The following is a 15,125-nucleotide window of genomic DNA, read 5'->3' on the forward strand; positions in this document are numbered from 1 at the left end:
CCCACGAGGCTCTCCACACTCGTGGGCTGGGCCCGCAGCCTAGCACAGCACCACCGGCAGGGAGCTCAGGTGGACGCGGTGAGAGACCGTGGTCAGGGGGACGCCTGGGCCCGGGGGAGGGGCCGGGCCCTCCTGCTCTGTGCAGGGCGGGTCAAAGGGCACCCGCCTGGCAGCCCCAAGTGAGTCCCTCCCCGTCCCCTGCAGGGGTTCCAGGCCCATCGGCCGCGGCCCCAGAAGGTCCTTCATTCCACTCCTGCTGTCACCGCCGCAGTCACCTTCGTAAACACGTCTTTGCAGACAGTCTCGCCACGTCACACTCTGCTTTTACGTTTCCAGGTGCTTCCCTCCGCCTGCAGGTCAAATTCAGGCTCTTTAGCAAGTTTCAGCAAACTCAGCCTGATGCCAGCTGGCCCCTCTGGCTGCTCCTGAAACCGTGGTCTTCGACCCGCCCTCCCCGATGCCCGGCCCTGCCGCCCCATGCCTACCCCACGCACGTCCTCTTCCTGGTTGTTTCGAGACAGGCTTTCCTGGGGAGCATTTCCCAGACCTTCCAAGAAGAATGAATCCTGGCTCACAATGCCTCACAGCCCAGCCCCAGGCCCCGGGCAGGTGCCAGAGTGAAGGGGCGTGTTACGCGGCACACCTGGTGTGTGTGCGGCACGCCTGATGTTGCATGTCCCTTCCCCTGGGGCCTCTGCTAGGTGTTGTGCTGCTCGAAGGCAGGGCCATGCTATGTCCCCCTTCTGTGGTGTCCCCTGCATGCCTGCATGGTGTGTGGAAGACGCCCCCGCCACCCCGCATGAGAAGCCAACAGCGGGAGGCGGTGCGGCCCAGGCCTGGCGTGGAGGCCATGCCATGGCTCAGCAGACAGGGGAGAAGGCTCAGCGGGGAAGCGGGAGGCGTGGAAGGTGGCTGGTCAGGGCCACCTCACTGCAGCCTGATGGAATGGAGGTGGATCTGTCAGGAGGGTTTGGAGCAAGAGAGTGAAGTGAAGTCAGTGAAGTAGACCCAGGAGTCCTGCCTGGAGGAGGAGGCACCCGAAACCCTGAGCCAGAGCAGAAATGGGAGGAGGACCAGGCTGAGCTGCCGGAAAGTCTGGCGGGGCAGAGAGGGCAGAGTGGGGGCCTGCAGAGATGGGCTGAGGGAAGGAGCAGGAGCAGACAGGCCTGGCTGAGAGTGGGCAGCTTCCTCCTGGTCACTTCCTCCCCTGAATAGGCTCAAATTCCTGGCCCTTTGTTGTGGGCTGGAGGCTCCCTGCTTGTTTACAGCTCCAGGTATGTGTAGACAGATCTTATCTCTTTCCTCTTACTCACCTCTTGGCCCAGCTCTGCATAGTTTATTCTTTTAAACCCTGTTCCGGGCTCTTGCTCTGAAGGGTATTTGTTTTGTGTTTTCAGATTTTATTCCATTTTGATTACTTTAAGAGATGCAGTAAACTAAATTGATCTTGGCAAGGCTGGTGTTGAAACAGAAAAGGAAAACTGTCTCTACTCTGCCCCGGGGGCCCAGTGAGGCAGGTCCAGCCACTTCCAGGCTCCCAGGCTGGCCCAGAATCATGGACATGTCCTATGTGCCTGTTCCATGTAAAAGCACGTGTGTGGTGAATGTCATGGCCCAAGACAGCCGTCCCTGAGCTCCCTGCCTCCTCGTCAGCACCTCCCCAAACTTTAGTCTGCAGCCCACACTGCCTCAGTTTCCCTGGGAATAAAACTGCCCCCAATTTTAAAATGAAGATGAACAATCAGAGACTGGAGGGTCCTGTGACTGGCTCCCATCGGGTCTGGGGTAGGAGCCGGTGTGGCCGTGACCTCGTGCTGCGGGGCCTCCCTCTGAGGCCCTCCTGTTTGCAGCCTCCTCACCCTCCTGGCTAGTCCTGCCCACCCCCACCCCACCCCCATGTCTGCTCTCCGCCATGCTCTTCACACCCTCCCTTTGTCAAAAAGCCTTTTCTGGAAGAAAAGATGGGTGGAGATCTTCATGACCCTTGGGTGGAAGTTTCTTAAGACTAAAACCCAAGCAAAAGGCAAATGGATAAGTTGGACTTCAGGAAAATGGAGAGACTGTAGAGAAAGCAAAAGGGCAAGCCAGGGACTGGGAGAAAGCATTGGTGGCCCATGCCTTAGAAGAGGGCCTCTACTCAGGACATGCAAAGGCTTCTCAGAACACAGTCCGAGTTCTTTAAAAAGAGCCTGGCCCCAGGACAGACTCACCACGGAAGTTACGTGAGCAACAAAGGAGCACGGGAAAGAGGGTGGGCCTCCCCAGGAGCACCCCTCTCAGGGGACGAAGGCCAGGCCAGCAGCGGGCACAGCCGAGAGTTCATGCCAAGGGCCAGCAGGTGCAGCCAGGCTGGATTCCAGCTTGGGGGGACGGGGGACGGCAGCTGCCCCTGAAGTTTACTGTGTCCTGATGAAAGGACCCAGCGGCCCCACCAGTAGGGAAGGGGCTGTCTGTTTGCACACGGACTCGGAGGTCCCAAGCAGCCTATTCCGGCTGCCGGGCAGCTGGAAGAACATTGGTGCCGTCAGCAGGGAGCAGGTGACCGTGGGGTCTGTCCAGGAGAGCTTGGTCACCGGGACACTGAAGTGGGGCTCGCCACACACCAGGGCAACTGGCCCAGAAGCCAGCGAGCCTGGGCAGGCCAGAGGGACGGTAGGCTTTGGGGGTGACAGGAGCGCAGGCCGCGTCAGGCAGCAAGGAGGAGTCCGCCTGAGAAGTGCTTGGATGGGTGTCTCGGAGCCAGTGTCACTCCCCAGACAGCCCTTCGCTGGGTCCTGGCACAGCAGTCCAGGCGGGCTTCCCGGAGGAGATCCTGGGTCGCTGACTTCCTGCTGCCAGCGACCCGCACTGGGTGCTGTGCTATGAGTTGCTGTGGGGGCCGCGGGGGACCTCCAGCCAACCCCCGTCCAGCCCTCGTCCTGGTGCGAGCGTGCCAGGGCACGGAGTCCCCAACGGCATGACCTTTATTTTATTTTATTTTTTTTAAAGATTTTTTGTTGTTGTTGTTGTTTATACAAGCACTGGGTACAGTCAGAAGCGTGGGAGGGTGAGAGAATTCACCAGAGCCAGAGCGGGGAGCAGAGCAGGCAGAGTGACGAAGTACACTGCTGAGGGGAGCAGCGGGCAGCAGGTGAGGTCTGTTGCGCCATGTGGGATCCTCCTCCGGTGGCCGGGGAGCAGCCGGGGATCAAACTGGCGCTGCAGAGGCTGCGGGCAGCTTCATAACCCAGCGCTCAACCGCTGCGCCACCGGGGAGGCCCCGGCATGACCTTTCAACTGGGGCACTTTGTTGTCTGTGCGTCCGTCACACTCAGTCGATCTTGAAGGCTCAGTGCGAGCACAAAGGGGACACACAGCTGAAAAGGGGGCGGCCTGCGAGCAGAGATGGGGCCGCCAGCCGCTGTGCACCGCCGCTGCCTGGAGCTGACAGAGGACCCCACGGGAGGCGGGGACTGCCCCCATCAGCTGCCACCAGGAGCCCCGTGCTCCCGAGAACTGGAGCAGTGGCTCGTGTTGGGCATTTTTCCTCCAAATCTGGCACCCCAGTGGGCTCTCCCTGCCGAGAGCTGGTGAGCTGATGGCTGCCCTGTCCCGCCCCCGCCCTCGGGACTCCTCCAGGCTCTGTGGGAGGGGCCGCTTCCCTCAGAGGTGGCCCTGGCCTCCCACTGGCAGGTGGCCCTGGAGCCACACTGGGGCGCCCCAGAAGTCAGGGTGGCCATTCCTGCCCAGGGTCTCAGCAGCAGGTACAACTGTGACCATCGATGCAGCTCCAGGCCAGGACTGGGCTCCGCTGCCCCCTGAGCCCCTACACGCCGCATGGCGGCCAGACTGCTCCCCCCGCTCGGGCTCCGTGACTCGGCACCTGCTGTGCGTCCGGTCTCCACCAAGCCCACACGTGGCTCCAGGCCCGTGTTCTGCGCCGTCATCACCGCTTCACAGCACGGGTGATGTGAAGTCAGAGCGTGAGGATCACTGAGAGGCCTTTAGACACTGACACTGTCAGCTCCCACCTGGCCCGGGTCATGACGGCCGGCACTGACCAGACACCCTCCCTCACAGGAGACACGGAGACAGAAACAGACGGGCTGACTCGGGAGCAGAGGACCCAGCCTGGGCCTTCCTCCAGGGCTGACAGCCTCGGGCTCCATTTTCAAGCATGGGGAATTAAAGAAGTTGTTTTGATTCCACTCCTAGGTATTTACCCAAAGGACACAGAAACATCCATTCCAAAGAGCACCTGCACCCCTATGTTTATAGCAGCACTGTTTACAATAGCTAAGCTTTGGAAACAACCCAAATGCCCAAAAATAGATGACTGGATCAAGAAGATGTGGTACATATATACCATGGAATATTACTCAGCATTCAAAAAAGATAAACACATGCAATTTGCAGCAACATGGATGGCGCTGGAAGGGATCATGCTCAGCGAAATAAGCCAAAAAGAAAAAGAAAAATACCGGATGGTCTCACTCATAGCAGGAATCTAGAAAACTTAAATAAGGGACCAGGAAAATGAATAACTATAAGAAAGTGAAAATCAAAATCAACAAAATACTATGAACCAGAGACACTTTTTGGGGGGTGGGAGGCAGGAGGGGAGGAATTGGGGTCAAAATAAGGGGGTTGTAATTGTATGGGGAATATAAAAATAAAATTTAAATTAAAAAAATAAAGTTGTTTTGGTAAAAATCTTTTTAAATGTTCATTTGATTTTTTTTAAATAACTCCAGATTGGAAAGTTTTGTTTTAATTGTAAAAATATGTAAATAAGTTTTGAAACATTTGTTCAGTTCACTCCCTGCTTCAGGCAGCCAAAGCATTGCAGGACGCCGAGCCGCTTCCCTCTTGCTTTGAAGACTACCCCGATGGCAGAAACAAGGGAAAGAAAATTCTCGAATCTTTTTTTTTTTTTTAAAGATTTATTTATTTGTTTACACAAGCACTGGGCACAGTCAGAAGCGCGGGAGGGTGAGAGAATCCACCAGAGCCAGAGCGGGGAGCAGAGCAGGCAGAAGGACCGAAGGACACTGCTGAGGGGAGCAGCGGGCGGCAGGAGAGGTCTGCGCGCCATGTGGGACCCTCGCTGGCAGCCGGGGATCGAACCGGCACTGCAGAGGCTGTGGCAGCTTCGCAGCCCAGCGCTCAACCGCTGCGCCACCGGGGGAGGCCCAAATTCTCAAATCTTGACACAATAAAGCCGCCAAAGGGCCATGACCACCAAGAGGACTTCAGACACTGGATGTAGAATAAAGTCTCTAAAACATGCAACAACCTTCAAAAGGGAGGAAAAACCCTTTGAAGAAATCGCTCATGGTTTATCCTGACACACACCTGCGCACTCAGCGTAGTGGCGGAGAAAATGGCCTAAAAGCAAAATTCAGAATCAGTCGTTTCATCTGTCTTGATCCCAAGTTTGGCCTTGAACAGAATCTTCACGGGGAGGCGGGCTGGCGGCGCTGCCCTCCCTCTCTGGTTGTCAGATGGCCCTCGCTGGAAGCCCTTCCGAGCTGTCCACCCAGGGTGGGACAGGACAGAGGAAATGCCGCTTCCTCCCCCACGCCGAGCGGAGGAATGGAGGTATCCGGAGGGAGGAAGATGCATGTGAGAAAATGTGGAGACAAAACAAACAGGATCAGCCGCTGTGGGGGCCCACAGGCCGCCTGTACAGCTGGGCCCTGCCAGGACGCCCTCGGGGACAGCAGCCAACACCACAGGAGCTGGGGCCGGGCTTGGGGAGGAAGGCCAGCAGGTAGGCACTGGGCGGGTCGGCCCCGGGAGCAGGGGCCAGGGCCAAGAGTGCTCCCCTGGGCCTGACCCCCGCCCACCCGGCCCACCTGCTGTGGCTGCCGCAGGTGGCGCGAGGAGAGAGCTGAGCTGTGGCCAGTGCCAGCCAGAGCTGCGTCTCTTGCATCTGGGGCGTGCCGGCTAGGGGGGTCTCCTTCCGTGACCAGCCCCCTCATCCACAGGCCTCTTCAGAGCGAGACATTTTTTTCCCCAGCAGCCGTCTGAGGAAGGTGAGAGTCCGTGTGCAAAGGGCCGGCTCCGGCTCTCCTTGCAGGCTTGGGCCCCCAGCGCCTGGCAGGCCTGTCCCTGTGACGCCTCTGCCCGCCGAGCGTCTGGGGTCTGACTCCGTGACTCTGTCACCACAATCATCTGGGAGCTTTTCTGACTCCTGCCATGCCGGCCACACCCCCTGTCACCACATCAGAATGTCAGGGCGGGAGCCCTGTCTGGCCTGAGAGCCGGTGCGGCTGGCCTTTCTCAGCCCGCGGGGGGCCGAGAGTGCAGGACCCCCGCCCACGCGGCCCCAGGTGTTCTCAGCGAGTTGGGGGGGCGGCACCCACCATCACCCGCGGCCGGCTCGGCTGCCCACCAGGTAATTTTCAGAGGCTCAAATAGACCGTTTCTGTGACCAGGAGGCTCTACCATGTGGCTTCACCTTGGCTTTCTCGAGTGAGTCCCGCAGCTCGAGGCTCCAGGGGGTCCGGGGTGCCAGGCAGGGCCCCCAGGGCCGCCCACCCGGAGGAGGCTGCAGCCAACCTGCAGCCGCAGAGCCAGAGCCGCACCCGCACCCACACCCACCGTCACCCCGCGAGGAGACATGGGCCCAGATTTATGGCTTTTTAAAGTTATTTGTGGATTCTCAGGGCGGCTGTGTTCCCGTCCCTCTGCGCCTCTAAACCCCAGCAGTGTTTTCAGAGCCCGGGGTGCTGACCGGCCCGGCCAGCGCTGCCCCTGGGAATCAGACCTCGCCCAGACGCTGGTCTGCAGGAAGACGGGGCTCAGCCCCAAGCTTCTAGGTGCTGCGGTAAACCGGGAAGGGAGGGACGTAGGGGCGCAGAGCCCTCATGCTGGCAGCCCGTCCTCTCACTCCCTGGGGTCCAGGGGTGCTGCCCGCACAGGCACCGGCTGAGGCCCCCAGTTAGTGCACCTTCTGCTCTGCCCTTCACGGGGCACATTTAGCATCTTTATTGAGAGCAGGAACATGTGTGGGTGAGCACCCCGGGGTGGCTGCCGGCACCCAGGCTATCAGCTCCTCTGTGGTGCCGAGAAGGGAGCACTAATGTGTGGCCGGGCGGGGTTGAAGACGGGGCATCTTCCACGACGCCACAGGGCAGGTCCACGGGACCGAGAGGGGGGGGAGCACGTGGGGACAGCCCCTGGGCTGCGGGGCCGCCCCAGGATTCTGAAGGCGGGTCCCGGGCCTATTAAGAACAGAGCGGGCAGAGCTGACTGAGCGTCCCGGCGGCCGTCCTCCCCCGGGAGACACCTGGGCAGGTGATTGCAACCTGCGTGCAGTGGGAGCAGCGGCTGTCTCCACTATAAAGGCGGCTCCAGAGCCCCATAAGCCCCCCAGAAGGCTGCCAAGCGCCTGGGGCCGCCTGGGGACCAGAGCGGACTTGGCTTGAGACGTGTGGGCGTGGGGCTGGCTCCTGTGCAGAAGCAAAGTGGCGGCGGCTGTGGGTGACGCCTCCCGGCCTGTGCTGGGCGCAGCGGGACCCACGCCGGCGTGGAGGGAGGGCTGAGGCCGCCCCCGTGGGGGTAGAGGGAGAGGAAGTGAGCCCGTGCGGGTCCCGGCCCGCGGGCAGAGCCACTTCCGCAGGAGCCCTGGCAGAAGCCCCGGCGAGGGGAGCCGCCGGACCTGCTCCTGGGACGGGGCTCCGGCTCGGGCCTGGGACGCTGGGTGGAGGGAGGCTGCCTCTGGCCCGGCCGCCGGCGCCACGGCCTGGTCCTCTGCCCTCGCGGCCCGTCAGCAGCGAGGAGTCAAACGAGAACCCCCTTTAGCGACAGGCGTGTCCTGCCGTGCAAACTCCGGCATGGGCCTCATTTCCCTGATTTCCCCTCCGCGCCCCCTCGTGTGGATCGGGCTGGAGAAATTCTTGTAACTTTTTTCTCCTCAGTGAGCCCTTCCTCTTCCTTCTTGAGTACACATCCCCCAGGTGGAGGGTCCCGGCCGGGAGTCTCAGTCGCTGGGCCTCCCGAGCCTCCTGCCGCCCTTCTCGCCTGCGGCGTCCCGACGGCGCTGTCCGCGGCCCTCCCGACCGGCCCTCGCGGCTGCTCCCTCTCCTCTCGGAGTCCTCAGTACCCTGGCCCTGTCGTGCTCTCCGCGCGCCCTGGGACGCGTCTCGGTGCTGCTGTGCCTGAGCTCTGGGCGCCTGAGCGCAGGGTGTGGTTTGCTGCCCGGGGGTTCATGTGTGGCCGGGGGCGGCTGGAAGCCCCGGGGTCGGCTCCGCTTACTCCGTCTCAGCAGCGGCCAGCGGGTCCTGGGCGAGGCTCACTGAGTCAGCGCCGCGTCTCTGCAGAAGGCACACGTGCGGGGGCGACCCCGGGGGAGGCCGTCTCAGCCCAACCTCAGCCCCCAGGTAATGGCCCCAGCTCACGTGCAGGGTCCACACTGAGAGCCCCGGCAGAGACCCCACCCCGGCTGGGCACAGGGACCTGTGCTTGCACGCGCGTGTGTGTGTGTGTGTGTGATTATCATTTGATATCACCACTCCCAGAAACAGGGCGCTGTTCTGAACAGCACCCAGCATTCACCCTGACTACCGGTGCTTCCCGTCTAGTGTAGACGCAACTGAAGCACGAACAGTCCGTAAATGAGACTCAATCCCCCTTTGCGGCCTGATTTCTTACACTGCTGTCCAGGCTCCGGGGGACGCGTGTTTCGCGGGATGACTGTCGCGCTGACAAGCACGCCTTCAGGTTTCCTGACTGCAGTTTCGTTGCCTTTCTCGCGACTCTGCCCGTTGTGAGGACTTCGGACAAGGCGGCAGCCTGACCCTGGCTGGAGATGCGTCCTTCTAGAGGGGGCCCCCCTCCTCCAGGGAGAAGCGAGCCCTCTACGAGCTCGGGGCTGTGTGTAATCTACACGGGGGTTCTTTGGAGTCTTGGGAGCCGTTGTGCATCTGCCTGCGCTTAAGAGCTCATCTTACACCTGCGTGAGTCGTGAATTTTTAAAGATGAACTTTCTTAACTGTTTCAGCTAGAAGCTTCTGCACCCATGTGGATTCCCTGGCCACCGCGGAGGCCCTCTCTGGGGAAGGAGCGGACATTGCGCCCTCACTGGAGCCTCTCCCCTGCCCGCCTGCCCTCCTGCCCGGGTGCTCCCTGTGGTCAGCAGCACTGGGGTGGGGGGAGAGGCGGAGACCGAGTCAAGACCACCCTCAGGGCGTTGCGGTCCCGGGCAGGCAGGGCAGCAGGGGCTCCCGGCGGCTCAGCTGCCAAGAAGGTGGCGCGTTTGGAGCTCCCCAGCCAGAGTGGAGGTGGCCACTGCAGCTTCCCCGGAGCCTCTGTTTACCTTTCATGCCACCTGCAGCCTCTAAGTGTCAACTCAGGTTTAAAACATGCCAGTGGGGCCAGTGGCTCTGCCCGGAGGCGCAACTGCTTCAGGGCGGCGGGGTGGGGGGTGGGGGCCGGGGACTCTGGTCTCCTGCCTCTGGTGTGAGGCCCCAGCCGCCCGCCCCTGGAAGGGGATCCAGTCCCTCCTGGAGTGAGCTGGACGGAAGCTCAGTAATAAGCCGAATCCCAGTCCCATTAGATTTATATAAAACAATTCACAACGTAGACGAAGTTGCCAAGCGTTTTGTTTCTAAGGCAACGACCTCCTTACATTCAGGCCTTTATGGGCACTGGGGAATATACTTCCAGAACACATTCCCATATTAATTTTTAATTTCAAGAAACCTAAGACTCGGCTAAGCTTTCCCAGGCACGACTGCCCGAGCGGCGGCGGGGCCCGCGCCTGGCCGCTGTGACGCTGCGTGGGCCTCGACGTCCTCGCCCTCCGCCGTCTGTGTTTCAAACTGAGCAAATAAAGTCAAGGGAGCGTTTGATTCTGTTGACTTTCCTCTTATGAGCTTTGAACGCAGGGCGGGGCCTGTGCCCCAGGACCATGCACATGCGGGGTGGTCAGCGTCCGCTGCTGGGGGGGCGGGCGTCAAGGTCGCCGCCAAGGGCAGCGCGTTCTAGACGCTGGAGCCGCCTGCCTGTGGCCTTTCCCGCTGCATTAAAAACAGGCTTTTCTGCTCAATCCGCTACCGAGAAATAGCCCGGATCCCCTTTGCATTTTAAGAAAAACTGTATCCTAAGCCCCCGAGTGTATGTGGGACGGGGCGGGCCTGCGCAGGACTCAGAAAACCATTCAGCCACCTCGTGGGGGCCGGGGCTGCCCTGGCCGGGTGAGGGCCGCGCACTTGGGTCTCAGGAACAAAATCTCAACGAGAAAGTAAGGATTAAGGTTTTATTTTTCGTGACGGGCGAGGGATGATCCCAGGTTTGGGGTCGAGCGCTGAGCCTGCCGGCACCGCCTCCAGATCTTGGCCCGGCCCCTCCCAAGCTAATCGCGGGACCCCCGCTCCCGGGGCAGGGCCAGGCGAGACTCAGGGCGCTGCTCAGAGAGGGTCAGAGCACTTTGTCTTAGAATCTGTAAATTTGTAATAATTCAAAGGACTAAACCTTTTTTTTTTTTTTATTGTTTAGGCCTGTGAATGTGTTTTCTTGGGTTTTGTTCATTGGCTGCTTCGGAAAATGTCAAGTCAACATCAGATCTGGGGCCTCAGAATGCCAGGTTCCTCCAAGAGCGAGACTGTCACGCACGCACGCACGCACCCACGCACACATGCTCCTCTGGCTTTTCCCAGGAAGGAGGCGGCTGCGCGCAGCCCCGCTGACCTCCCTCTGTCTCTGCCCACAGGTCTGCCGTCAGGAGCGCCTTCTCTCCGCGGGGCCGTACCGGGGAACCCTGTTTGCTGACCAGCCGTCCATGTTCATCGCCCCAGCCAGCACCCCCCCCAGGAGCAAGCTGCGGCAGCTGGTGCGCCTGTGCGGGGGCCGGGTGGTGTCCTCGCCTTGCCAGGCGGGCATCCTCATCGGGCCCTGCCGGGGACAGAGGACGGCGACTGCCCAGCACCTGTCGGAGATGTGGATCCTAGGTAGGAGGCGGGCGGGCGGGGGCTGCGGGCGTCCCTGCCACGCGTCCTCCGTGCACCTGACACGCGTTTGGTCTCCTTCCCCCGAGCGCTCCCGGCCCAGACATCCCACTCTCACTGTGGCTGGGCAGCGGGCAGCTACACGAGCAGAGGAAAGCCACTCAGCATCCCCCAAGGGCGTGGACGCCCCAGCCCTAGGGCAGGGGCACGGGCCGGTCACCCCAGCCCAACTCCTGCTCCCCAGTCCTGCCAGCCGGCCCAAGCGCCTCTCACGAAGTGAGTCCAGGGCAGAAGGGGGCTTGGGCGTCACAGGTGGCGCTTGGGAAGGCCGGGCAGGGCACCAGTTTCTGGGGGGCGGCAAGCAGCATGAGTTGAATGGAGGCAGCCTGCCAGGGACACATTGGGCAGTCACCCCCCTTGGGGCCACTTTGGGGGAGCAGCATGAAGTTGCCGAGATATGAACTTGGGGCTCCACTTCAGGGTGTGCTGTACCTCTCCCTCCCTTGGGTTGGTGGACAGCGGCCTGCTTCAGCTACTGCTACTGTGACACCCCTGCTGGGCGGCCTCGGCTGCCGGCCCTTATTTCTCACGGTTCTGGAGGCTGCAGCTGGGAGGCTGCACTCCTGGGCCTGCCGGTGACCGTCTCCTCCCATGTCCTCCCTGCCCTCATGCTGTGTCCTGGTCCCCTTGTCTCACAAGGACATGCCCCATGGTGTCAGGACCCACCCAGTGACCCATCCACAGGAACCTCAGGCCCATGTGCAATCGCATTCTGAGGCCCTGGGTGGGGCTTGGGGGTGCAGGCGGCCCCTGATAATGAACCCCTGCAGTTTCAGCGCCTTTGGCCGCGATCCTCACCGGCTCCTTGAGATTGGAGACGAGTATTTGCTCTCCCCCCACCGCCTCTGTCTCCGCCCCCGCCTCTGGCCCTGCTCACCCCTGCTCCACTTCGGCCCAGCAGATAAGCAAAGCCGCTCTGTCCAAGTTACGCTCACGCGTGGCTGCGCGAGTCTTATGAGTGATTGGTGGTCAGCCTTTAATATACTTTTTAAGTACAGCAAGGAAAAGTAATTATTTTGCTATCTGGTGCACAATAACTTATGTTTGCCTGGAAAATAATTTCAAAAGAAAAAAAGGGAAAGAAACCGATTTTAACTGCAGCCAAGAGGCCTCTGTGCTCTCCGGCATGCCACGAGCGCAGCCTGCAGAACACCCCGTGCTCGAAGCAGGGTCCTGCTTGTTCTTTAGAAAAGTGTGGATGGAAATGACGGGCCCAGGGACCAGGGTTGTTGTTTGGAAAAAGGCCGGTCCAGCCGGGGCTGTGCCCGTGTCCACAGAACCAGTCCTGCCAGCCCGTGGGCCGTGTCCGGGCCTGGTCCGGCGGCGTCTGCCCAGGGCCCCCTTCCTGTCTCGGGCGGCGCTGCCCCCCCCGCCCCGGTGGCCTGGGGACCCCTACCTGCCCGACCCCGTTTCCGCCCACGGCCTCTCGCAGTCGGTTTGCCGCGGGCCGCGGACCCGTCCGTCCTTCCCCGCCCGTACCCCACGTCCTGTTCCTGGTCTGTCACTGGTCAGCCGACCGTGTGCCCTTGGCAGCATCCGGGAATTGTGTGCTCCGGAATCCTCGGCCCTCAGGCGGTGAGTCCTCGCCTGACGACTGCCCTGACACCGCGCTGGGCCGTCTGAGCGGGCGCTTTTCAAACGCCGACCGGGCTGGCGTCCTCCGCCGAGCTGGGTGCCGGGGTGGCTCTGTCCCTGCACATGTGCGCGGCCACCCCGCCACCCTCCCGGCCCGGCGCTGCCTCCAGCTCATCCTCGGGCCAGCGCGCCACCCCAGCCCCCCACCCCAGCACAAGCGTGTCCCAAGAGCAGTTTATCCTCAAAATGCTGTGAAATTAACATTAGGGATAAAACCGCTTTTTAGTGAGCCCCGCGAAAGCACCAGCTTTATAGTTTTGTGACACCCCAATGTTTCAGTTGAGTTTGTTCCAACGCGCCTGCCGCGGAGGCCCAGGTCTCAGGGCCCGGGGCGGGTCGTGTTGTTCAGACAACAGTCCTGGCCCCGCCGCCGCCACCGGTGCAGGTTGGGACACCTCCCGGCGCCGCCCGGGCCGGCTCCCCCGCGCTCACTGCTGCTTCCACGGGCTCTTGTTTCTGCAGAAGCGTCGCTCGTGGGGATGGGCAAGCAGGAGGCTTTCACGACAGAGAGGTGGCCCTTCCTGGCAGAGGCAGTGGGCAGCACCCGCAGGAAAGGTCCCCAGGGCTCTGCCACCCACTTGTGATCCGAGGTCAGCCCGTCCCCACCGTCGGCACAGGAGACAGCGACCCGCCCGGACAGCGACCTCTTACCCGGTGGTTGAGTTCATCAGTTTCCTCTGACCTCTAGCTCTGCCTCGGGGGTGCCCTGGGGCCCCCCCAGGCTGCTGGGTTTCACTCCAGCTCCCCTGAGCCTCGGGAGGCCTCGCCAGCCAGGTGCTGCCCAGGCCGGGGCTGTTGGCCTTGGTGGTGACTCCGCGTCCACTCCCCAGAGTCGGCTTTCCCTGAAACAGCAGCAGACGGAGGCCAAGATTCTTGATGAATCACTCAACCTAAAGGAGAAAGGGGGGTTTTCAAAAGAAACATTGTGGCGTCAGAACGTGTGTGAAAATAACAGGAAAACAAAAACCAAATTCCAGGAAGCCGAGCGTTACCTTTACCTGGTGCCGGCCCCACGTATTGTGTTTGAAAGCAGTTTCCAGGAATCGCCCCCCTTGAGCTAGCGCCCCCACACTGCTCCCGGAGGCGCAGGCAACCCCGGGCCTGGCCGGCGCGGGCGCCTGATGCCGGGGCGGGCCGTGTTATCCCGTGGTCCCCTGCGGCGCGGCCCTTCCCACGGCGCCCGGCCTCTGGTTGTCCCAGCCACGTCCAAGCGATAAGACACGTGTGGACGCTGTTGTGGGAACGCAATGTAATCACCCAGCAGCGCTGCCAAGAGAGACGCTTGAGCCGTCACCTTGCGACTCGGAAAGCCCTGACGTAGCAGAACAGAGGCTGCTGCCAGCGCAGGCAGCACAGACCCGATGGCTGACCGGGGCCAACGCCTGGGCGGCCTGTTACCATGCAGGGCTGGAACGTGGCGCTTGGGGAAGCAAGGCCAGAGGCGGCCTCGGTCCCGGCAGAGCGCCTGCGTCATGGAGGGATCTTCAGGGCCTTCCGGCCAGTTTCACCGTGGGTAGGTGGGATCCCGCCCTGAGGCCGCGTGCTGAGGGCGGCGGAGGCGGAGCTGGGCGGGCAGGCCCTGGGTCCTCTCCTGACCCACCAGCGCTGTGACCGGGAGGTGGCAGGAGGCTGTGCTGAGAATGGCCTGTTTCCCTGCCGGGCAGGAGCAAGTGATGTGTGGGATCGTGATGTGTAGGATCGTGTCTTTTCAGCATCTGCTGGAGCATGTGCAGCCGCGGCGCTCTGTTCTGTTTTCAATCAGCGGCTAACTGCTAGGACGGCGTGTCAGCACGGGCATGGAAAGGGATCTGCCTCGATGGCATCACGGGCGTCATCCTTGTGATGTGCTGACCCCTGTGAAGTTGATGTCCTTGGAGCCGGGTCGCTGGGTGGGGCTGTGGGGGTGGAGGCTCATGCAGCACGGAGGAGGCGGCCGGGAATAGAAGACTCTGCTGCACACCTGGGCAGGGGCTGCAGCCGGCGAGCTGTGCCCACACCAGCCCCAAGGGGGGCCCAGCGCTGGGGCCGAGCTCTGCAGGTGACGCTGAGCCAGGTGGGTGCCATGCAGGGCAGAACAGAGGCCTCCTCCTGGCTCGCTGCAGTACCCTAGGCTCTCTGGGGCTTTAGGGGACGCTCGGTGCCTCGAGCTACGACTGAGGAGTGTTCTGGGGTCTGGAGTATGTGCAACGCCAGTTCTTTGTCAGCGTTGCCCATGGAGCAGTTAAGTGTGTCACCCCAGAACCGAGGCTCCCGCTGTGGACCTGCTGTCCCTGGGGCTCCTGCCCCCGACACCGTCCACGGCACCTGCATCCAGGTCTTGCTCAGAAGGGCTTCCCTGCACCTACACATCCCACGGGGTCTTTTCCTCTGCGCTGGTGACATGCCCAGAGTCGTCCAGTGTCTGCTGCCTGAGTCCATCTGATTGTGTGAGGGGCAGATCATATCATTTATGCAGTAACTCATCTCTTCTCCAGCAATTTTCTCTTGCTGCCTTGAGTC

At 61.5% G+C, this 15,125-nt stretch overlaps 1 protein-coding gene across 1 annotated transcript in view; it reads left to right on the forward strand.

The window, feature by feature from the left end:
• MCPH1 (microcephalin 1) overlaps nucleotides 1-13,687 on the forward strand; it is a gene marked incomplete at both ends in the record, with an annotated part of 104,355 nt that extends 90,668 nt beyond the window's left edge. Inside the window, 3 exons of the mRNA XM_084232119.1 lie at nucleotides 10,697-10,934; nucleotides 12,269-12,426; nucleotides 13,457-13,687. Coding sequence (XP_084088245.1) covers nucleotides 10,697-10,934; nucleotides 12,269-12,426; nucleotides 13,457-13,687 — 627 coding nt within the window. The remainder of the gene's footprint in view (nucleotides 1-10,696; nucleotides 10,935-12,268; nucleotides 12,427-13,456) is intronic.
• Between the last annotated feature and the right edge of the window lie 1,438 nt (nucleotides 13,688-15,125).

The sequence above is a fragment of the Talpa europaea genome, assembly GCF_964194135.1.
Source record: "Talpa europaea genome assembly, chromosome: 4".
NCBI classification, from domain to species: domain Eukaryota; kingdom Metazoa; phylum Chordata; class Mammalia; order Eulipotyphla; family Talpidae; genus Talpa; species Talpa europaea.